The sequence below is a fragment of the Bos javanicus genome, chromosome 12 (genome assembly GCF_032452875.1).
Source record: "Bos javanicus breed banteng chromosome 12, ARS-OSU_banteng_1.0, whole genome shotgun sequence".
Lineage (NCBI taxonomy): Eukaryota > Metazoa > Chordata > Mammalia > Artiodactyla > Bovidae > Bos > Bos javanicus.
The window spans coordinates 11792410-11815502 of NC_083879.1; the positions used below are offsets into that span (position 1 = coordinate 11792410).

Genomic DNA, 23093 nt, shown 5'->3' on the forward strand with positions numbered 1-23093 from the left:
GTGGACTTGCTGCAGAGAAGCCAGCCTTTCTGCATGAAGACTCAGGGCTGCCCAGAGTGACAGCAGAAGCCTTTCCAGGGCTTAGCAGGAGACTAGCCCAGACTCACTTCTACTGCTTTCTGACAGTTAAGCGGTCGTGGGCCAGCCAAGGGAGGGAAATAAAAGTCATGCAACAAAGGAGAGGACAGTAAAGAATTTTGGCCATTAGTCAACCAGAGGGCCCTTATCTGGGGTTAGCTTGGAAGGAGGAGGGAGTTGCAGCCATACTAAGCGGCACCCACTTGGTAGCTTGTGGGTGTCAGCTACCAAGAACTAGATCCCAGAACTACCGTCCCTTGCTCCTTCCCCCTCTTTTCACTGACTTGGACAGGCAAAGGGGGTGATGGTCACACCGTTAGAGGCTTTTCCAGACCTCCCATCAGCTTCTGTGGAATGGCGACATAGGGATCTTTCTGGGACCAGTCCTGGGTCAACCAGTTGACCACCTCACTGTGTTCCATTCTTTAGTCACTCACCTCACCCAACTCTGAAGCCACACCTGTCCCATGTATCCTCTCTGGGGTCAGGCTTTGGCCCCATCCTGGCCTATTTTAGTCTCTTTGGGCCCCTATAACAAAGATACCATAGGCTTGGTGGCTTAGACAAAAAACATTTGTTTCTCTCAGTTCTGGAGCCTGGGACTCCAAGGTCAAGGAGCCAGCAGATTCAGTGTCTGTTGAGAATCTTCGTCCTGGTTCATTGATGACCGTCTTCTTGTGTCCTCACCTGGAGGAGGGGAAGAGAGTGCTCTGGGGTCTCTTTCATAAAGACACTAACTACCCGATCACTTCCTAAAGGCTCACCACCATGTACCATCACACTGGGGATAGGATTTCAGTATATGAATCTGGCGGGGACACAAATATTCAGACTATAACATGATCCTTTCACTCTCTTCCTTCTGGACCCACAGAAAGGAGGTCTTGGGGTGTGGGAATGAGAGCCTGACTTGACTGTAAGTGAGTCTATCAAATAACGGGCCCACAGGCAAATGAGGGGAATGTGGCAGGACACTTGAGATAATGGGACATCTTCCAGTGTCAGCTCTGCTCACAGCATCCGCTGGGTCCTTTGGGCCAGGCGGTGAGGAGACAGCATCTCAAGAGAGCTTGTGGAGTCACTGTGGACTCGCGGTCTAGTCGGTTCAAGTCCAGGTCAGCTGATGAGGACCATCTCTCTCCCCACTGGCCCCGCGTCAGTCAGAGGCTCCTGCAGGCAGGCAGGGAGGTGTGTGTAGTGGGAACAGCCGAAGTCCCACCCCTGGACTCGCCAGGGTTTCCTTCCCTTAGTTACAAAGCACCTTTGCTCTGCTGTCCCGGCCAGGCCAGATGTTAGCAATTTTCAAGGAACAAACGTTTCTCGTTTCATCTTACTTTAATCAAGTTATTTGAGTTCTGTGCACCAAAGGGTCTGGGGAGCTGGATGACCAGGGAAGGGTCCCAGCTGCTGGTAGCCTGGGGTTGGGGGGGTGCCGGGAAGGGGCTTCTGTGGGCTGAATGCTCCTCTGTCCGCTGGCTGGGGAATGGCTGACCCCGAGCTTCATGAGGGAGCAGGTCCCCTGGTTCCTCGGTCTGGAATTGAAATCTGACCGGTTTCCATCAGATTGTTGGCCACCACCCACTCCGTCCCAGCGCCCAGGTGGGAATGAACACCCCGACACCCCCAGCTCAGCCCTGAGCTCTCCCCTCTCAGCCACATTCCACACACAGGTGGGCTGGGCTGGGAGACATTCCCGGGTAGAGCTTGCCAGATTGCCTTAAGGAAAAAAAAGAAAGAAATACGTTCCCCTTCAGAGCAGGGCTGGCTGTGGAGACCTGGAGCGGGGCTCGGTGAGATCTCCCCGGAGAGATGAATCTGGTTTCAGTTCTGAGCAGAAGGGTGCTTGGGAGCCCATGCCTGGTTCCCCTGGCTTTGCGAGGATGGGGTGTTTTTCTGTGTCCCACGGAACTCAGTGGAGCTGGATCAGTAAACACCAGGAGGCCCTGGAGAAGCCCTTGTTGACCCGAGGTGGCAGCTTTCAACCGTGGCTGGGTGTTGGGATCATTTGGGAAACAAAATCACAGAGGCCACCTTCACTCAGACATTCTGATGAACTAGCCTAGAGTTGGGGCTGGACGAGGACCCCCGCCCCGTCCCCCGCCGCCCCACGTGACTCCATTGTGCAGACAAGGCAGAGCACTGCTGCCCTGGCGCCCTCCCTCCTCCCCCGCCAGTCCTGTGGGGTCTCAGTTTGGGGTCTGCGCACGTGGGCGTCCAGGGTGTTGCTGCTTGTCGGCCACTGGGACCTGAACAAGCTCTGTCAGTTCCCAGCACAATCAGACAAGGTGACTTGAGAAGGGCATGCCTCCAGTCCACAGCCACACCCATGGAGAGTCCAAGGGTAAAACTTGCAGCTGTTTGTAGATGGCTTAGAAAACCCCTGCAGGAGGAATGTCTCTCCACAGCTGGGTCTTTGGGCTCCGAGGAAGCAGTCCAGCCTTGGAGGGAGAAGGTGGGGGCTCCAGCCTCCCTCCTTCTACTTTATCTGCTTGGCTTCCTTATCTCAGTAAGTGGCAGCTTTCTGCTTTCAGTTTTGCAGGCTCAAAGTCTTGGCATCATCTTAGATTCCTGTCCTGCTCTCACATTCCACGTCTATTCATCAGCAAACCCTGCTGGCTCCACTATCAGAATATATCCAGGTTCTGACCACAACTCACCACCTCCATTGTTCCCCCGGGCCCTGCCACCATCATGCCATGTGTGAATTATTGCCACAGCCTCCTAACTGGTCTCTCTGATTCCACCCTTGACTCTCCACTGTCTGTTTTCAATAAAACAGCCTGAGTGATCCTTTCAAAATGAGATTCGGAGTAGGTTACTCTTCTGCTGAGAAATCTCATTGATTGCCAGGCTTACATCATGTAAAGTTCTTACCATGAACCATCAGATCCCACAGAGTTTGGGGGTCGCTATCTCATGGACCTCATTGTCTGATACTCTCCCCCTTGTTAACTCCCATCCAGCCCCACTGGCCTCCCTGCTGTTGTTCAAGCTTGTGAAGCACAAAGCCACCTCAGGGCCTTTGCACCGGCTGTTCCCTCTGGCTACAATGCTCTTCTCTTTGATATTCGCACAGCCCATGACCTTACTTCCTCCAGGTTTCTGCTCAGTTGTTGTCTTACCAGAGAGGCTTCCCTGCGCCTTATTTAAAATACTGCCCCCAACCCCATCCTCACCCTCTCATTTTTATCCTCAGAGCTTATCACTACCTGTGAATTTCCTGCTTACGTTTTTGGTTTTTTGGCTCTTGCCAGTAGAATGTATGTGTTCCATAAGAGCAAGTTCACTGCTGTATCGCCAGCCTTCGAAAGGGCCTGAAACACAGCGGGTGCTCAGTAAATACGTGTGGGATAAATTTATGAGGCAGAGCAGTGCGAGAAGATTCTCCAGGAATTCTTGTCTCAGAAGATCACGTGGGCTAGGCCCTGAAGGACCAGGGGTGGCAGGTGGGGAAGCGAGTGGGAGGGCGTGTGCAGCAAAGGGGCCTCGGGAGGGGTCAGTCAGAATGCGGGGCGGGGGTGAAGCATCTGGAGAAGGGGCTGGGGGAGCACCATGTCGCCCAGGGGTGACTGACTGACCCTCAGGGCTGCCGGGAGGCTGGGGTGGCTGAGACAAGGGAGGCCTGCAGGCCGTGGGGCTTTATGGCGGTTACTCGGTTTCTCTGCTTGATGCCATAGATCATGCAACTTCTGGATTCAGACTTCTTCGCCTCACCCATAAACCACAGACGTCTTCCTAACCAGGCTGGGCCTGAGATGAGGGCGGAGGGAGAAAGAGAGCAGCGGGTTTTCGTTCTGCCTCTCCCGCGCCACTCGATGGTGGCCTGAAATCGCAGCCGTCAGCCTTGGAGAGCGTCCCTCCGACCTGCGAGCGTAGCGGGGTTCAGAGCCTCAGTCACCTGGACGGCTGGCTTCTGAGTCCTCAGCGCCTCACCACCTCGCGGAGGTCACTGGTGGGAAAGGTGGGCTTTGACAGGCAGCAGGAGTGAACGCAGGGTTTGGTGTATGAGGAGCAGAGTGTGGTGAAGCGCTGAGTGTTTTTGCACTGCTGTGCGATGGTGAGCAAGGCAGGACTTGCTCATCTGCATCTTCACGGCTACTTCCTTCCTCTTCCTCCAGTGACAGAAGTCCTTCTATCAGGCCTTCCTGAGTCCTTACTAGTGCCAAGAGGGTATGTGCTTTATCAAATCATCTTCAGTTAAATTCAGTTCAGTCGCTCAGTCGTGTCCGACTCTTCGCAACCCCATGAACCGCAGCACGCCAGGCCTCCCTGTCCATCACCATCTCCCGGAGTCCACCCAAACCCATGTCCATGGAGTCGGTGATACCATCATTATCTTAGTTTTTTAAAATTGAATATGTTGTGACCACATCATCTTATTGATCATCTCAAAAAAAAAAGTGGAACAGTAACAAAACATTTTTACAATGAAAGAAATGGAGGTATGAAACGCTTCTTTATGAGGGGTGATGTCAGTAAGACCGGGGGAGTAAGGACTTCAGAAAACCCTCTACTCCGTAGAAGCAATGAGAATGCTGGCAAAAACGGTCAGAATCAACTTTTCAAAACTGGAAATGAACCTAAGACTAAAAAGCATTTGGGAGCATTTACTTAAGAAGAATGGCTGGGATTTAGTAAGAGCAGTGAGCCTTGTGGTGTTTTCACTTCTGTCAGAACTAGTGAACAGGCTCAGGAAGGTTGCCATACAAAAGATCAATATACAAGACTCAATCGTGGGCTTCCCTGGGGGCTCAGCGGTGAGGAATCCGCCTGCTAATGCAGGAGACACGGGTTCAACCCCTGATCAGGGAATATCCCACATGCTGTGGAGCAACTAAACCTGTGAGCCGAGACTACTGAAGGTTGCATGCCCTGAGGCCGTGCTCCACAAGAGAAGTCACTGCAGTGAGAAGCCTGCTCACCACAACTAGAGAAAAGCCTCACAGCGATGCAGACTCAGCACAGCCAAAAATAAATTAACAAATTAATCAAAAACCCCTCAGGTGTATTTCTGTACATGAGCAATGAATAATCTGAAAATAAAAAACTCAGAAAGTATTTTCACATACAATAGCATCAAACAGAATAAAATACTTAGGAATAAAAAAAGAATTACAAGTCTTATACACTGAGGACTACAAAGCCTTGCCAAAAGAAATGAAGTCGTCAAAAGATAGAAACACATCTTCTGTTCATGAAGACTTAACCTTGTTCAATGGTGGGACTCCTCAAAGTGACCTACAGATTTAACGCAATCCCTACTAAAATCCCAGATTTTTTTTTTTTTTTCCTCTAGAAATGACAACAAACTGATCATAACATTCAAGTGGAGATGTAAGGGACCTGCTGCTGCTGCTGCTAAGTCGCTTCAGTCGTGTCGGACTCTGTGCGACCCCATAGATGGCAGCCCAGCAAGGCTCCTCCGTCCCTGGGATTCTCCAGGCAAGAATACTGGAGTGGGTTGCCATTTCCTTCTCCAATACATGCATGCATGTTAAGTCGCTTTAGTCATGTCTGACTGTGCGACCTCATGGACAGCAACCCACCAGGCTCCTCTGTCCACGGAATTCTCTAGGCAAGAATACTGGAGTGGGTTGCCATTTCCTTCTCCGTAAGGGACCTAGAACAGCAAAAATTTTCTAAAAGAGGACAAAGTTGGAGCTCTCATATTTTTCATTTTCAAAAATTACTACAAAGCTATAGTAATTAAAACCAGTAACATAAGGATAATCAGATAGATAATTGGAATAGAACTGATGGTCTGGGAATAAAATCACATTTTCATGGACAATTAATTTTTGACTAAGATTCCAGGCAATTCAATTGAGAAAGAATTCTCTTCAACAAGCAGTTCTGGGAAAACTGAATATCCACATGTAAAGTGTGAAGTTGTATGCCCACCTCACACCATACACAAAATTTAACTCAAAATGGATCAAAGATCTAAGTGTAAGAGCTAAAACTATAAAACTCTTAGAAGACAACATAAGCACAAATCTTCATAAACTTGGTTAAGCAGTTGTTTCTCAGATACGACATCCAAAGCTCAAGTAACCAAAGAAAAAAATAGATAAATCAGACTTCAAGATTTAAAAATAGAGAATTTCATGGTTGGCCAGTGATTAAGACTCTGGGTTCCCAATGCAGGGGACATGGGTTTGATCCCCACTTGGTGAGCTTTCACAAGCCACATGGTATGGCTAAAAAAATTTTTTTTAACTTTTTTGCTTCAAAGGGCACTATCAAGAAAGTACAGACAACTCAGAGAATGAAGGAAATGATTGCAAATCATAATATTTCTGGTATTAGTCCAATATCCAGAATATTTAAAGAATTCTTACAACTCAACAACAAGAAGTCAGTTAAACAATGGGAAACAGATTTGAACAGATATTTCTCCCAAGAAGATATGCAAATGCCAATAAGCACGTGGAAAAGTCCTCCATACCGTTTGTCACTGTGCCTGTGTACTCAGTCCCGTCTGACTCCTTGGGAGCCCATGGACGAGTGACCTGCCAGGATCCCGTGGACTAGTGACTCACCAGGATCCTCTGTCCATGGGAATTTTCAGGCAAGAATACTGGAGCAGGTTGCCATTTCCTTCTCCAAGGGATTTTCCTAAGCTAGGATCAAACCTGAGTCTCCTGTGTCTCTCCCATTGGCAGGCAGATTCTTTACCACTGAGCCGCCTGGGAAGTCACTGGGAAAATGCAAGTCAAAACCGCAGTGAGATACCACTTCACATCCTCTAGGATGGCTATAGTCAAGAGACAGAAAATAGCAAGTGTTGGAAGGGGTGTGGAGAAACTGGAGCCCTCATCTTGCTGGTGAGAATGTAAAATGGTAGGTACAGCTGCTTTGGAAAACAGTTGGACAGTTTCTCAAAAGTAAAAACATAGAGTTACCATATGACCTAGCAATTTCACTCTTAGTTACATATCTCAGAGAACTCAAAACATATGTCCACACAAAAGCTTGTACAAGAATGTTCACAGCAGTATTATTCATACTGGCCCAAAATGGAACAGTCCAAATGTCCATCAACTGGTGAATGGATAGACAAAATGCTTGTATAATTGAATATCATTTGGGCATAAAAAGGAGTAGTGATCTATGACACGACATGCATGAATCTTAAAAACACTGTGGCAAGTGAAAGAAACGAAAAAAGGCACCATATCATTTGAAAGCATGTGTAAGAAATGTCCAGAATAGGAGACTCTGTTGAGAAAGAAAGTATAGATTAGTGATGCCAGGGATGAGGGGGAGGGACAATGGGGAATGATTACTAAGTATGGGATTTTCTTTTGGGATGATGAGAATATTCTTGAATTAGTTAGTGATGATGTTTGCCCTATTGTCTGAATATACTCCAAACCACACAACTGCTTTAAAAAGTTGAATTTTATGGTATGTGATTTTTACCTGAATAGGAATATATTTTAAAAACTTCCCTGGGACAGAAAACTAGGCTTCCCAAGAGGCACTAGCAGTAAAAAATTCGCCTGCGGATGCAGGAGACAGGAGAGAAACAGGTTCAATCCCTGGGTTGGGAAGATCTCCTGGAGGAGGAAATGCCACCCCACTCCTATATTCTTTCCTGGAAAATCCTATGGACAGAGGATCCTGGCAGGCTACAGTCCACAGGGTTGCAAAGAGTCAGACATGACTGAGCACAGCACACGGGACAGAAAACTAGTTAGTATAGGAGATGCGATTTCATGAGCTTAAGGACTTTTTTTTTTTTTGCCAAGACGTCTGTACCTTGCTAAGCAGCATGTGGTCCCTTGGAAATTCCTCAGGTGCCCAAAGAATTAGTCTCTGTGGTTCTCACCATGTCTTCTGGGCACAGCGGCCTGAATGTCTGCTTGTCACCAGGGTCTGACCTGGACCCAAGGGCATCCTTGCCCTTCCCACTAGTAAGATTTGGTTTTAGGGTCAAGCTTTGGTATCTGATTTGCTCTTCTCCTGGGATAAAATCCTTTCCAGAAGGTCCCTCATCTCTCCCGTAAGCGGGTTGCGAGTGGGTCTAGGCTGCCACATTTACCAGACGTGACAGAATTCCTGCTTAGGCTGAAGCGGATTCTCTACCTCGGCCACACTGTTATTACTGCGGGTACTAATATGACCCCTGGAAATCTCCTTTCCCTGAGATATTTTAAATAGGGTAGACTTTTCCTGCTTCAACCCATCCACCCCTCACTGCCCACTGAGTTACCCTATTGATGCATTCATCCATCCATCCCACTGACTAATCCATGCTGTGCCAGGCTCTTTGCAAAAGCACGATTTTGTGTGGGTTTGGGACCATGGACCAGACTGATGTTTTTCTAAGCCTTCCAGAGACTGATGAATCTAGAGGTCTTACTGGATTGTGCGTAGGGCTGAGATGTTTGGCAGCCACGATGAGCAGCCAGGAGTCCCAGACAGCTTCACAATGACCAGGACCGTTCCTATCCTCCCTGAGAATTTCTTTCTTTCTTTTTTGTTGAAAATGAGCAAGCCATTTTCAACAAAAAGGCTTGCAAATGGCAGTGCTCCTCCCTGAGGGCTCCTCGTGCATGGCACAGACGTTTCTTTTTTTTTTTTTTTTTTGGCACAGACCTTTCATCACCAGCCTAACTTGTAATCTTGGGTAGGAGAAGTTTCTCAACTCATTTTCAAGGAGGAATAAACACGCAAAGCAAAACAGAACGGCCACATGAAGTCCCTCCAAGTAAGGAGCTGTGTTCTGTTGAGCTGTCACAGCTCTGGGCCCCCGGCTGGCCTGGGCCACCCCCGGCTTTGCCCATCACCCCCTCCCCCCCGGCCAGTGGGGGCTGGAGCTAGCCCAGAAGGCTACCCTGGAGGCTCCAAGGAGAACGCTGCTTCTCAGGGCCGGACAGGGGAGCCACGCAGACAGCTACTTCTGGTGCCCCCAGGACAGTCCGGCTTCAGGCTGTGACTCAGACCACGCTCACCCCCCAGCCCTCCCTACTACCCAGCCTGGAGGGCCAGCACATGTTCCGCCTCCCAGGACCCCCGTGCCCCACACCCGACTGCTCTTCAATTTTCCTGACTGCTTTTTTGGGGGCCAGACTGAAGGCGACGGAGACGGGACTCCTGTTCTTACGCACGGCAGACAAGGCAGACCCGGGGACAGTGGTGACATGGCCCGCTCAGCCCCTGAGACTGCGGTCACCGTGATCTCTGTGCCTGCCGTGTGCACCTCCCCCTCCTTCAGTCTGCAGGCTGGCTTTTCTTTTCTCTTTTAGAGTAGCCAGGCTGTCTTTGCTTCTTTTTTATTAAAAACTTTTCCAAAACTTGAATGATTCTTTGCATCCTATAGTGCTTTACGCTTTTCAAAAGTTCCACAGGCATGATGATGTCATACAATCTCTAATAACCCTTTCTCCCCCTCGCCTGGCCCCTGTGTTGCCTCACCCACCTTCCCTAGCCCCACTAGCTTGTTTTCTATGAGTCTGCTTCGTTTTTGTTTTATTCACTAGTTTGCTGTATTAAAATAAAAAAAAATTTTTTTGGAGTATCGTTGATTCATGATGCTGTGTTGTATTTTTTAGATTCCTGGTTGTCTTCGCTTTTGATGTGCAATGGTAATAAGAATAGTAGCTCTCTCATGAAATTGTGAGCATTTAGTAAGTTTATGCAAAGTGCTTAGGAAGTGCCTGGCCCTTGGGAAGATTAAGTTGTTCAGTTAAGTCGTGTTCAACTCTGAGACCCTATGGACTGCAGCATATCAGGATTCCCTGTCCTTCAGCATCTCCTGGAGTTTGCTCAAACTTGTGTCCATTGAGTTGGTGATACCATCTAACCATTTTATCCTCTGTAACCCCTTCTTCCTCCTGTCCTCAATGTTTCCCAGCATCAAGGTCTTTTCCAATGAGTTGGCTCTTCGAGTCAGGTGTCCAAAGTATTGGAGCTTCAGCTTCAGCATCAGTCCTGCCAGTGAATATTCAGGACTGATTTCCTTTAGGATGGACTGGGTGTGATCTCTTTGCTGTCCAAGGGACTCTCAAGAGTCTTCTCCAGCATCACAGTTTGAAAGTATCACTTCCTTGGTGCTCAGCCTTCTTTACGGTGATCCGGCTCTCACATCCGTACATGACTACTGGAAAAACCATAGTTTTGACCATAGCTTTGACCATACAGACCTTTGTCAGCAAAGCAATGTCTCAGCTTTTTAATATGCTGTCTAGGTTTGTCATAGCTTTTCTTCCAAGGAGCAAGTGTCTTTTAATTTCATGGCTGCAATCACCGTCACGATGTATTTTAGATAAGAGTCGGCTGTAATTATTTTGTTTAATAATAATTTTTATTATTCACTCAGTATATTCCAGAACATGGCAGTCTGGAATAAGCCTTCTAAGACTCCTCAGTCACCCTGAAAGGGAGTGACTAAGGGGACCAGTTCCTTCGAAGGACATCTGCACACCTGGCTGAGTCGGGGCTTCTCCCCTGGGTTTGAGGAAGGGGCACAGGTCAGGAGGACATCCCAGACAGACTTTATTACCGTCTTTATTTATTTATTTCAGTCTTTATTTTAAAAATAGTTCTAGTGCTAACAGCCCCCAAAGGGGAGCCTGTGGCTGCCGTGCGAACTACTGGGAAGCCCTACTGAGAAAGGCCGGCTAGCCGCCCCTCAGTTAGAGGCAAGACAAAACTCTGACCAGGAGACGCAGCAGGACTGCAGCCGCTTCTGCAAGTAGGACAGACAGCACGGGCTCTGGGCCGTCCTGGAGGCACGTGGGGTCCCAAGGCTGAGTGGCTGCCCATCGTCTGCTCTGCCCTCTGCCCCTGCCCCCAGCTGCTCCGCCTGCCATTTTCCTTTATTTTGTCCCCACTTCATTCCTCCTGAGGGACAGTCTGCACCTGTTCTGAGGTGTTTGGCTAAGCCTAAGGACATGGAACAACAGACTGGTTCCAAATAGGAAAAGGAGTACATCAAGGCTGTATATTGTCACCCTGCTTATTTAACTTCTATGCAGAGTACATCATGAGAAACGCTGGGCTGGAGGAAGCACAAGCTGGAATCAAGATTGTCGGGAGAAATATCAATAACCTCAGATATGCAGATGACACCACCCTTATGGCAGAAAGTGAAGAGGAACTAAAAAGCCTCTTGATGAAAGTGAAAGAGGAGAGTGAAAAAGTTGGCTTAAAGCTCAACATTCAGAAAACGAAGATCATGGCATCTGGTCCCATCACTTCATGGGAAATAGATGGGGAAACAGTGGAAACAGTGTCAGACTTTGTTTTTTGGGCTCCAAGATCACTGCAGATGGTGACTGCAGCCATGAAATTAAAAGATGCTTACTCCTTGGAAGGAAAGTTATGACCAACCTAGATAGCATATTGAAAAGCAGAGACATTACTTTGCCAACAAAGGTCTGTCTAGTCAAGGCTATGGTTTTTCCAGTGGTCATGTACGGATGTGAGAGTTGGACTGGGAAGAAAGCTGAGCACCGAAGAATTGATGCTTTTGAACTGTGGTGTTAGAGAAGACTCCCGAGAGTCCCTTGGACTGCAAGGAGATCCAACCAGTCCATTTTAAAGGAGATTAGCCCTGGGTGTTCTTTGGAAGGAATGATGCTAAAGCTGAGACTCCAGTTCTTTGGCCACCTCATGCGAAGAGTTGACTCACTGGAAAAGACCCTGATGCTGGGAGGGATTAGGGGCAGGAGAAAAAGGGGATGACATAGGATGAGATGGCTGGATGGCATCACCGACTCGATGGGCGTGAGTTTGAGTGAACTCCGGGAGTTGGTGATCAACAGGGAGACCTGGTGTGCTGCAATTCATGGGGTCACAAAGAGTCAGACATGACTGAGTGACTGAACTCAACTAAACTGACTCAGTCGGTAAAGAATCTAGGAGACCCAGGTTCGATCCCGGGTCAGGAAAGATCCCCTGGAGGAGGAAATGGCAACCCACTCCAATACTCTTGCCTGGAGAATCCCATGGACAGAGGAGCCTGCAGCCAGGGAGTCGGGGGGCGGGGGAGACAGGGCTCGGGGCGCTATAGTCCACAGGGTTGCAGAGTTGGACGTGACTTAGCAACTAAACCACCACCAAGGATGTCCTGGTCCCCAAACGAAATTGGTCAAAGAGACCCTGACCTTCCAAGGGGCCACATCAGTCTCTGGGACTAACACCAAACGTCGGTCGAGCTGGACTCACTTTCTGTTTATGATGTGCTTTCATGACTTCCATCTTCACATGAACCCTGAGATATGGAATTATTACCCTCATCTCAGAGGGGAGAAAAGGGATGCTCAGGGAGACCAGGAAAGTTGCCTAAAGTCACAGAGCTGACAGGAGCAGGTCTAGAAATCCACTGTGGTCCCACGGACGCTGAGTGCGCACCACACAGAGCAGAGTGTGGGTTTCTTGGGTGCTGTTCGTGGCTGGGGACGGCTTTGACTATGGAAAACAGGGTGCATGTTCTCATCACAAACATCAGCCTCCCCCTGCCTTTTGTGCTTGTCTGTGGGCTCGTTTGACTCACAGTCTTTCAGGGTACCAGCCACGAGATCTCTTCACGGGATACCTGGGTGGGGCAGGCTGATTTGGTGGTGTCCAAAGGAGAACATCATGGGGAGGAGCTGAAGTGGTTTTAAGAGAGACATTGATGTCTTGGTCTTTATTTATAAGCCCTGGGGGACAGCAGTGATGAAGGGGAGGGAGGTCACTGGCAGAGCGAGGATCAGGAAATGCGTAACTGATTTTCCTTATACATGTATGTGGTGATGGATGTCAACTAGACATTATGGTGATCATTTTGCAATAATACATATATTGAATCATTATGTTGTGCACATGAAAATAATATAATGATATATGTCAATTACATGTAAAAAAAACAAAACAGAACAAAACCTTGATTGTCCTTAGAAGAGTAAAAAGCTGTTTTTAAGAGGCCACTTTCATTTTTCAGAGGCACTTGCTTTTTATAGTACTGAGACAATATTAAGGGCTTTTAGAAACTTACATAACAACTTCTTTCTAAAGACTGAACTATAGATACTTTAGAGAACATCCCAGTAGAAGCATGCTCAGTACTCTCATTGCACAGGAGGAATGTTCTGAGTTGAAGAGTCTCACTCTGATCTTATTTCGGGCCTCAGCAGGATGGAACTCGAGAAGTCCACAGGTCTTTGCACTCGGACTTCCTCCTGGCTTGCTGGGCTGCCCACATGGACCCAGACCAGCTCTGCCTCTGCTGGGAGGGAAGTGGCTTCCAGCAGATCCTGCGGCCTCTCAGGGGTGGGTGTAAGTTCTCTTTTGAAAGTCCCCCAGCCCAGGGGGGTTAGTGGTAAAGGACCCGCCTGCCAATGCAGGAGACATAAGGGACTCGGGTTCTATCCTTGGGTCAGGAAGGTCCCCTGGACAAGGAAATGGCAACCCATTCCAGTATTCTTGCCTGGAGAATCCCATGGACAGAAGAGCCTGGTGGGTACAGTCCACTGGGCCACAGAGTCGGACAGGACTGAAGCAACTTAGCATGCACGCACACACAGCCCAGGGTGAGAGTTCTCTTGGTAAACGGAACAGGGCGTAAAAAGAATCCTATTTGTTCACTTCACCAGAGACATGGTTCAGGGACTGTGGAGTAGGTAGGTTTCCTACTACCCAGGTGAAAGGCCTTGCCTTTGGGTGGAAGACCCTTGACCAGGGCTAGAGAATCCCCGCCTGATCATGTCTGCAGCACCTGCTTCTGTTGAAACCCGGATGTCAGAAAGGCAGTGTTCCCTTAAGACGGGCGAAATACAGGTGGAAAGCTGATGTCTCTACAAAAGCAAGATGCAAGAGAACCAAATCACCACCCACACACATGGTGGAAGTATTCAATGAGCAGCAGAAGACCAAATACATACCCTCTCATGTGGCCACATCTTGTGCCCTCATGGGGTGCCCCGTCTCTGCTTGGGTGATGCTCCACGTGGCGAGCGTTCCCCATCCCCTTCTTTGCCTCCCTCCCCCACAGTCCTGCCTGAGGACCTTCATCTCTGCCTGTGAGTGAGGGATTCAAGCCAAGATGAGCGTGATGGACGGCCTCCCAGGGCTATTTGTATTTAAAAAGAGGAGCCCTTCTTGCTGAGAAACCCCTCTCTAAAGACAGACTTCAGACATGAGGGGGCAAGAAGCCAGGCCAGCTGTGCGGAGCTGCACTCCTGCCAAGTGACTGAATGTCTGCTTTCAAGCAGGCCTGTGGAGCTGCGCGTCCCCCACCTCTGCAGAGAGCACGCTCCTCTCCTCCAGTCTGCAGGAAAGGTCAGAGCGAAAGAGAGACGCCTCAGTTCAGGCACCACACATTTTTGTACTCCAACCCGCCATGTACGGACATGCATGTTCTATCCGCCTGGAAAAGAGTTGTTCAGAAGCATCTGGGCCCCAAAGGACGCTTTTCAGATAATAGACGTGTCTTTGTTCACTGTGAAACAAACAGCTCTATTTCCTGGTCTGTGTGTCTATTAACTAAGCCTTAGGCCTTCCTGGGTACCCCGTCAACCATCCTTTATGTTGTATGTGCGTGCCACCTAGAGTCTGGGCATCCTGGCCTGGGGCAGAGACCCTGGGATGCCTCAGCAGCTCTGGGGTCTATGGGAACCCGCCATCTCAGGAGGCAAAGCCAACGCTGGTCAACAGGCCGCTTCCTCCAGTGTGGACACTTGCTGGGTTGGCCAAAAAGTTCATTCGAAAAACCTAAACTTTTTGGCCAACCCAATATTTCCACTGGTCCACGAATGCTCCTTTCGAGGCCAGCGTTTCAGGGCTGAATCTCACACGGGCCAGAAAATCCTTTGTGAAAGGAAACAGACCATCTAGCTTTGTCGACACTCACTCTATTCCTAGAGTCCGATGATGGATGACTTCTAAGTGATGAGTTCCGAAATGAAGACATGATCAGTCTCACTGAATTAGCATCAGCATTTTATTCTTATAAATACGGTGCATTTGCAAATCGAACTCTAACGTCTTGAGTAAGGACACTTATTTTTCTTCCAGTTTCAATGAATGAGGCTTCAAGTGTGGCATCACGAGACCAATTACACAAAGGACTCTTGACAGGCTCATTACTTTCTCGCCACATTCCAGCAGGCATGACAGACACACTAGCTTTGGGATGCTCAGACTGACAATTTCCTCCCATTTCCAGGTCAGGCTCCAGTTACTGTTACGAATGCCTCAGAGCTGCATGTAATTTCAATAAATCTTTATATTCTGGAAGTCCTCTGGGGTCAAATCTACTGTCTTGGGAGTCAGAGTCTGTTGACAAACACTGTGATTGTTCCTACAGGGAGAAGAGCTGACGGCTCCAAAGCCCTTTTGCTGAAGCCCGTGAGAAGAGGGAAGGGTCAGGGTGTCTTTGGTGCCTGTTGGGGGCCAGGGGGTGGGGGTATGGGTGGTCACCCACGCATGACAGGTCCGCTGAGGAGATTTCTTACTGCAGAACATGACATTCTAGCCACCCTCTGGACCCAAACCACCTTAAAAGAGTGTTATACTTGGTTCTGAGTGGTCAAATACCCCAAGTGCCACTCAATTTTAAAATTACGTAACCCTGGCATTCCAAAGCCCACAGGCATGGCTGTGCCAGAAGAGATGAGGTCTCTGTTTAAAGGTGAAAGCCCCAGACAGGGCTTAGTCTCAAAAAAAAAAAAAAAAAAAAAAAACCCAACAAACAAACTGTCAAATTGCTCTCATCTTGAGAGTCTACTTGGCAAGCATTTTTTTCTCCTCTGGAGGAGGTTTTTGTTTACAGGATTTAACAATTGAAGAAAAAAAACCCCACACACAATTGTGCATTGTTCGCTGCGGCACAAAGGTCGGCTCTCAGCACACAGTGGGTTTCCAATTCCTGATCCTTTTTGATCCCATTGTGTAGATCAGCAGATACAGAATTTTATTTTATGGCTGCAAAATGAAAAGCAAGAGACAATGGGCAGAAATCTTGTGAATCACGATCCTACAGAACTATCTGCCCAGGTGCTGGGCAGAAAAGTCCCTCTTGTCCAGTTCTAACGGTGTTTACATAAATTTTAGAATGCATATTCACTCAGTAACACAGTTTTTTAGGGTGATTGATACAGGTGCCCAAATCCTCTGTCTCATAGGGGCTAAAATATGTGTGGGGCTGAGACAATGAGGATGCTGGGAAATGAGGAGGCTCTTGTAAGACGTAGGGGACAAAGTCAATTCACTGCAGGAGATAAAGGAGCATGAGACTGCAGCGCTGCAGATCACTTTGTCCAACCCTTTTTATTCAGAGATGAAGCAACTGAGGCCCACAAGCAACTAGCCCCAGACTGCACAGGCACTGATATGAATAGCTCATGGCCGAACAGCATCGACAGCTTCCTTCTTACCAGTCTACCCTGTTTGGAAATCCTCCCACTACAGACCAGGGCAATTATTTTCCATTACTTACAATACTTCTGCCACAGCATATCTTAGAAAAAAACATAAAGGAGAGGCAACAGGTAAGAACTTTACAATATAACCCTGACGATCTGAAAAAGCTATATGTTATTGGTTGGAATACTTCTTTAAAAAGGGACATTTTTTCCTTAATAAGGTGAAATCATGTGCAATTTATTCAATACAAGTGGCCATGTGGCTGCTCCTGGGATGCAACTCCAGGAAAAAAAAAATTTATCTAGGCACAGGAGGTGTCAGCTTAGACTTGTCATCTCTCTCATAATGGTGATGGTTGGAAACAAACAGAAATGCAACAAATAATGCTTCTTGGTCCCCCCAAATCTCTTTGCTCTGCTCCCTGAGGAATTTCACTCTGGCCGATCTGACAGGAACAGGAAGAAGCCAGGTGGAGCGGGGGTTTGGAGCCCCCAGAGATGCATTTCAGGAACACTGACCACGCGGTCCAGGGAACACCACTCCTCAGGGGCTTTCAAAGCCCCAGAGTTTGTTTAGAGAAAACCCTGCCGGCATGGATGGATTTCTCCTCCTGACAGTTTGCAGGAGAGGGTGTAAACAATTAAATGATTCATTCCAAACATGTGCTAGATGCAGGGACCCTTGCTCAGACCCTTTTGCTGCGGGTGTGCATGAGCCGCACATGCGTGATGAGGTCCTCTTGCGGGCGCTCACAAAGGACCCTGGGGGCGGGGTGGGGAGACACATCCTTCACCCTGAGACTCACGGCTTTCATTCCTCCTGGCTGGTCAGGATCACAATGGACCTTCTCAGCGTTATGTGGGCTCCCTGAGGACTGGGTTAGCCGCCTTTCAGTGGAACAAACCCCCCTACCCCCCCACACCGAGGCGCACAATGCGGTTATTATAACGCCCTGGCCCTAAGAAGGGCCTGGGAACAGCTTGGAGTGGCCTATAATTAAGTTCACTTAATAATAAAGACACAACTTCTTAGGTATTTATTGCAAGAAGCGAAAAGAAGCCTGTCATCTTCTCACTCTCTACTCCCCTCCCCCACCCTCCTTCCCTTTTACAAATCAGGAAAGCCAGGGAGTTATACATTTTTTTTAAAATAACTTTTGCAAAGGCTGTCTGGCCAGTGGGGAAAGGGAAATTAAATTACTTGAGAACATTCTTTCCATGTTTTAAAAAAAAAAAAAGGCTTCTGCTTATTCAGGTAGTTAACTCATGGGGAGGATTGTTAAAAGGCTGTTCCATCAACCACTCTTGGGTTCAACTTCCAAAGGCTTTCAGGGGCTGTGACCCTCCAGCAAAGGGGCATCCCTAGGGATGAAGCTGCCATTTGGAAGGGCACTTCCTCAAGCCGCCGCTGTGCCCAGGAAGGATCCATGGGGAGTGTCCCTCCAGCAGGGCCCCATGTCCTTGGTCCCCACCCCTCCTCCAAGCACTCAATTGTGCAGCTAGTTTCCAAGTAGTGGGGAGAGGAGAGAGCACCAGGAGATGTGGTCAGTTTGCAAGAATAAAGCATGAGAGGGGGCAGTCCAGGGTCACAGCTCTGCCCCTGTCTGGCTGAGTGTGCCTGTTTTCTTGAATTTCCCTAAGGCTCAGTGTCCTTTGTAAAATGAGGATGTTAGTAGTACAAGTGTTAGTGGCTCAGTCGTATCCGACTCTTTGTGACACTATGAACTGTAGCCCGCCAGGCTCCTCTGTCTGTGGAATTCTCCAGGCAAGAATACTGGGGTGGGTATCCATTCCCTTCTCGAGGGGATCTTTCTGACTCCAGGATCGAACCCGGGTCTCCTGCATTGCAGGCAGATTCTTTACTGTCTCAGCCACAGGTACAATGAGTAATGAATAGTCTTAAGTTCTCTGAGCCTCACTTCTTTTATCTGTAAAATGAGGTTAAAAAGTAACCTATTTTACATGCATTGTTGGGATAACTGAAAGGAGTAATGTATGAAATCGCTTAGCATACGTGGTACATAGTGATCAGTAAATGCTAGCTGCCATTCTTATTATTATCGTTATTCCTGTTATTAATGCAACTGTATTTTGAAAGATACTTATTGGATTGAAATCGTTTGCATCATTGGATGAGTCAATACACACAGCAGGCGTCTGTCTCGAGAAACAAGACAAGCCATGCAAACTGGCTGGGCAGTACCGCATGGGAATAGCTGCTGATTGCTGTTATTTCTTTGGTAGGGAGATGGGGTGGTGAAACACATGAGGGTCATCATTTCTTTGCTGTAATTAATTAAATGAAATGAACTGTACAGTTCCCACCATGTAGGGGTGAATAAGATAACATTAATAAGAAGACTAGTCTTTTCAGCTGGTCATAAGAAAGCACACGCATATTGGCGCTCCCAGCATTTTGGACTTTGCCATCAGTGATGAAGAGAAACTTTTATTACATGGTTGAAAAGAGGCTGACTTCTGCTGGAACATTTGATAAAAAAAAAAAAAAAAAAAAAAACACTGGACATCGAGCCTATTGATAAGTAAAGGTCAGCCCAAGAGAGGGTGGGAATGAGGTACATTTTGGGGAAATAAAAAAAAATAAGGCTTATAAAAAGAAACAAATTTGAGTCAGTTGAGCTGAGATGGATGGACCTGTTACACAGGGTGAAGTAAATCAGAAAGAGAAAAACAAATACCATGTATTAACACATATATATGGAATCTAGAAAAATAGTACCGATGAACCGATTCACAGGGCAGGAATAGAGAACACACGCATGGACACAGTGGGGAGAGGGTGGGGCGGGCTGAGAGAGAAGCATTGGCAGAAACACACTGTCATGGGCAGCTAGTGGGGTTCGGACTCATCACTGACCGACGGGCACGAGTCTGGGCAAGCTCCGCGAGACGGCGAAGGACAGGGAAGCCCGGCGTGCTGGGACCATAGGGTCTCAAAGAGTCAGACGTGACCGAGTGAGTGAACAGCAAGTTGGAATGTGCTGTGTGACAGGGAGCCCGACCTGGAGCTCGGTGGTGGCCTAGAGGGGTGGGGTGGGGGTGGGGTGGGAGGGAGGCTCATGAAGGAGGGGATATATGATTCTTAATGCTCGTTCACACTGTTGTACGGCAGGAACCAACACAATATCGTAAAGCAATTATCCTCCAGTTAGAAATGAATTTTAAAAAAAGGAACGAGGCTGCTTTTTAAATAGCTAAAGAAATCTCCAGTTACCATTCAGCTCAAACATAGTGCCTTGTTTTCACTTTGTTTTATGTAAAAAAACAATAAACATTTGGAGGTACGACATTTTGGACACCAAAATGGAGGACTGTGAAACTCTGAGAAGCCCTGAAGAAGAGACAGGAAACTCAAGGCAAGACATCCTTTATCCTCCCGATCCCAGCAGCATTTGCTCTTTATTCCTTAAAAAGCCTTTTAAAAGTCACATGGGAAAGGGAGCACTCCAAGGATCTTTCGATTCCTTTTGGTTTTGGCTAAGACAATGAAATTATTGAGAAAACCCAACCTTTTATAGAATACTGCTGTTGAAAGGACTTTTGAGTGGGTTGAATACTATCAAATCATTGTTTCTTGGGCAATACAGAGCGGAGGAAAAAAAATAAAAATAATTACTGAACAGGAGCGGATTCAGTGGGTTTGCATAGAGCTGCATTCCAGTGTCAGAATGTGGCATCAAAGGCTTCGTTTACCACGGTCACTTTTTTTTATCCTAAGTGACCAGGTGATGCATTAAGGCAACAGCAAGGTCCTCTTCATCCCTCAGGGTTTTGGAAACAGACCATGCTCCACCATTCTCAAACCACCTTCCTTTAACCCTGGCCTTTCACATAATGCAGGTCAACCCGCTTCCTCTAGTGATCACAGATCAGTGGTGCGCGGGCCTCACTCTGGCTGCTTCTCTGAATTCTGATTACTTAGCAAGTGCAGGAAGGCTCAGGAATGTCAGAATTACCCGGTCATTGCACGCAGACACTGGATAGACCTCTTCTTTTCTTCAGGATACTCTTTCTTTGTATCTTATTTCAAATCCCAGGGTCATCAGGGTGATAAGGGCACTTCTTAAACACTGGACAGCATGGTGGAGGTGAAAATCTGTTGTAAAATCTGAGGGATGTCCTTGGTGTCCATGGCAACAAAAGACCGGCCTGCTGGTAGAGTTCTCTGAAGCCTGTCAGGATGCATGGGGAAAGAAAATTACCATCGCAAACCAGAGTGCCCCCTTCACCTCCGGCCTCTGCAGACCTCAGCATCCGAATGGTTTCTTGGGAAGGGAACTTCTCACTTTTTAATATCTTGCCCCTGCTTGCAGTGGAACTGGCTGTTGCTAGGCAACAGAGAGCTACAGAGAGAGGCTTGCTGGAAGCACTGAACCGAAAGAAAGGTCTTTTCAGTGAGAAAATTGGGGAATTTGCAAGGAAAAAAATGCTCTCCCTTTTATGATGGTCGTTTCCTGGTATTTTATATTCCCTTGGCAGAACAGAGCCCTCAGGATCAATCTGGGACTAGCTCACCTAGATTCAGAGAACGTGTTGGCCTCACACTGTCCTACTAACTGCCTTCCTGCCTTAGAAAAACAGGCTTCAAGAAAAGCTGCCCAGACAAACCTCAACTGGTTCTTTCTCTCTTCCTCTTGCGTTCTCTCTCTCCTCTCTCTCCCTTTCTCTTTTCTGCCCCACATCATACAATGTGAAACATAATCTGACTTACGCAATGCCTGCTTTGATGACACTGAGGTTATATGGGCTTATGTTAATTATTTTAAATGCCAAGTTATCATTCGGAACAAAGGGCCATTTTTGGAGGCAGTAAAAGTACAAGACACAGCTCTATCCCAAAGAACGCCTCCTTTCACTGTGCCAGCAGAGTTTGGTTTTGGAATGACATTAATACAAGTCCACTCTCCTGTGCAGTATCATGCATTTGGCATGCCTGGTAGACCAGCTAATTCTACAATGTATCTCCTGCCAGTGGATGTTGGATCATTTCCCCAGGAAACCACAAGGGTATTATTGTGCTTTCTTAAGTGTTCAAACAGGATCTGTTCACTAGAAAGACAAAATAGCTATTTCAGCTCAAACAGTATTTGTTGAGCTTGCCGTCTGGATTCATCCTGGGCTGGGCCTGAAGACAGTCTAAGTGGAAAAGGCATGGTCTGCATTTGAGGACATGGAAGTTCTCAAAGAGGCTAACACGCGCAACTGAGAGAGATGTGAAGTCATTTGTAATAACGCGACTGTAGTTATGTGGTATTAAGTCTGTTCTTAGCCGTGCCCTGAAATCCTACAGCAAATCAAAGGGAAGAGAAAAATATGTCAGAACTTTGGACCCTAAAACATTTCCTAGTCTGTCCAGGACTCTGTGGGCTTCCCTGATAGCTCAGTTGGTAAAGAATCTGCCTGCAATGCAGGAGACCCTGGTTCGATTCCTGGGTCAGGAAGATCTGCTGGAGAAGGGATAGGCTACCCACTCCAGTATTCCTGGGCTTCCCTTGGGGCTCAGCTGGTAAAGAATCTGCCCACAATGCAGGAGACCTATGTTCGATCCCTGGGTTGGGAAGATCCCCTGGAGAAGGGAAAGGCTACCCACTCCAGTGTTCTGGCCTGGAGAAGTCCACAGGCTGCATAGTCCATGGGGTTGCAAACAGTCGGACATGACTGAGCAACTTTCACTTCCCAGGACTCTGTACCATAGGGTGAGACAGGTAAAAGAGGTGGAGAAACAAAAGGGCATGTGGGCTCTTGTGATGTAGGCAGGATTTTATTTTCTCTTTTGAGGAAAGATACTTTCAATTGTGTTTTCTGCTCCTTATAAGTACTTTAAGTAGAGAAAAACCATTTCTGTCTGTAATTCAGAAAGATAAATGTTAGTGTGTTTAAGAAACGAAAATGTTTCCAGATCTCTCCTTTCAGATGATCCATGATAGTATTTATTATCTGACCATAAGTCTCTCTACTGAATATTCAGCATATTTAGTATAGCATCTTACTATAGATACAGACATACATGAAGGAGAAATACAAGAAGGAAGATTATCTGTCTATGTTTTTATATATATATATCGGAGAAGGCAATGGCACCCCACTCCAGTACTCTTGCCTGGAAAATCCCATGGACGGAGGAGCCTGGTGGGCTGCCGTCTATGGGGTTGCACAGAGTGGACACGACTGAAGTGACTTAGCAGCAGTAGTATATATATATATACGTGCCATGGTCAAGTCGCTCAGTCGTGTCCGAGTCTTTGTGACCCCATGGACTGTAGCCTGCCAGGCTCTCCCATCCCCATCTCATCTCCCATCCCCATCCCATCTCCCATCTCCCATCCATGGGATTTTTCAGGCAAGAGTACTGGAGTGGGTGCCGTTGCCTTCCCCAGTCTATAGCTATGTAGACACACACATTAGATCTTATTTACATGTATGTGTGTGTATGTTGGGCTTCCCTGGTGGCTCAGTGGTAAAGAATCTGCCTGCTATGTAGGAGCCACAGGAGATGTGGGTTTGATCCCTGGGTCGGGAAGATCTCCTGGAGAAGGAAATGGCTACCCAGTCCAGTATTCTTGCCTGGAGAAGCCCATGGACAGAGGAGCCTGGAAGGCTACAGTCCACAGGATCGCAAAGAGTCAGACATAATTGAAG

General features: G+C 47.7%; 1 protein-coding gene across 3 annotated transcripts in view; it reads right to left on the reverse strand.

Annotated features, from left to right (window-relative positions):
* Nucleotides 1–633: 633 nt before the first annotated feature.
* VWA8 (von Willebrand factor A domain containing 8) overlaps nt 634–23093 on the reverse strand; it is a 401675-nt gene continuing 379215 nt past the window's right edge. For 2 of the 3 annotated variants that reach the window (XM_061434477.1, XM_061434479.1), the window contains exon 45: nt 17448–20626. In XM_061434477.1, the coding sequence (XP_061290461.1) occupies nt 20518–20626 (109 nt within the window). In that variant the 3' untranslated portion in view covers nt 17448–20517. Of the gene's footprint in view, nt 766–3306; nt 3393–17447; nt 20627–23093 lie in introns of those variants that run through there. The other variant, XR_009739842.1, reaches the window with a different exon arrangement.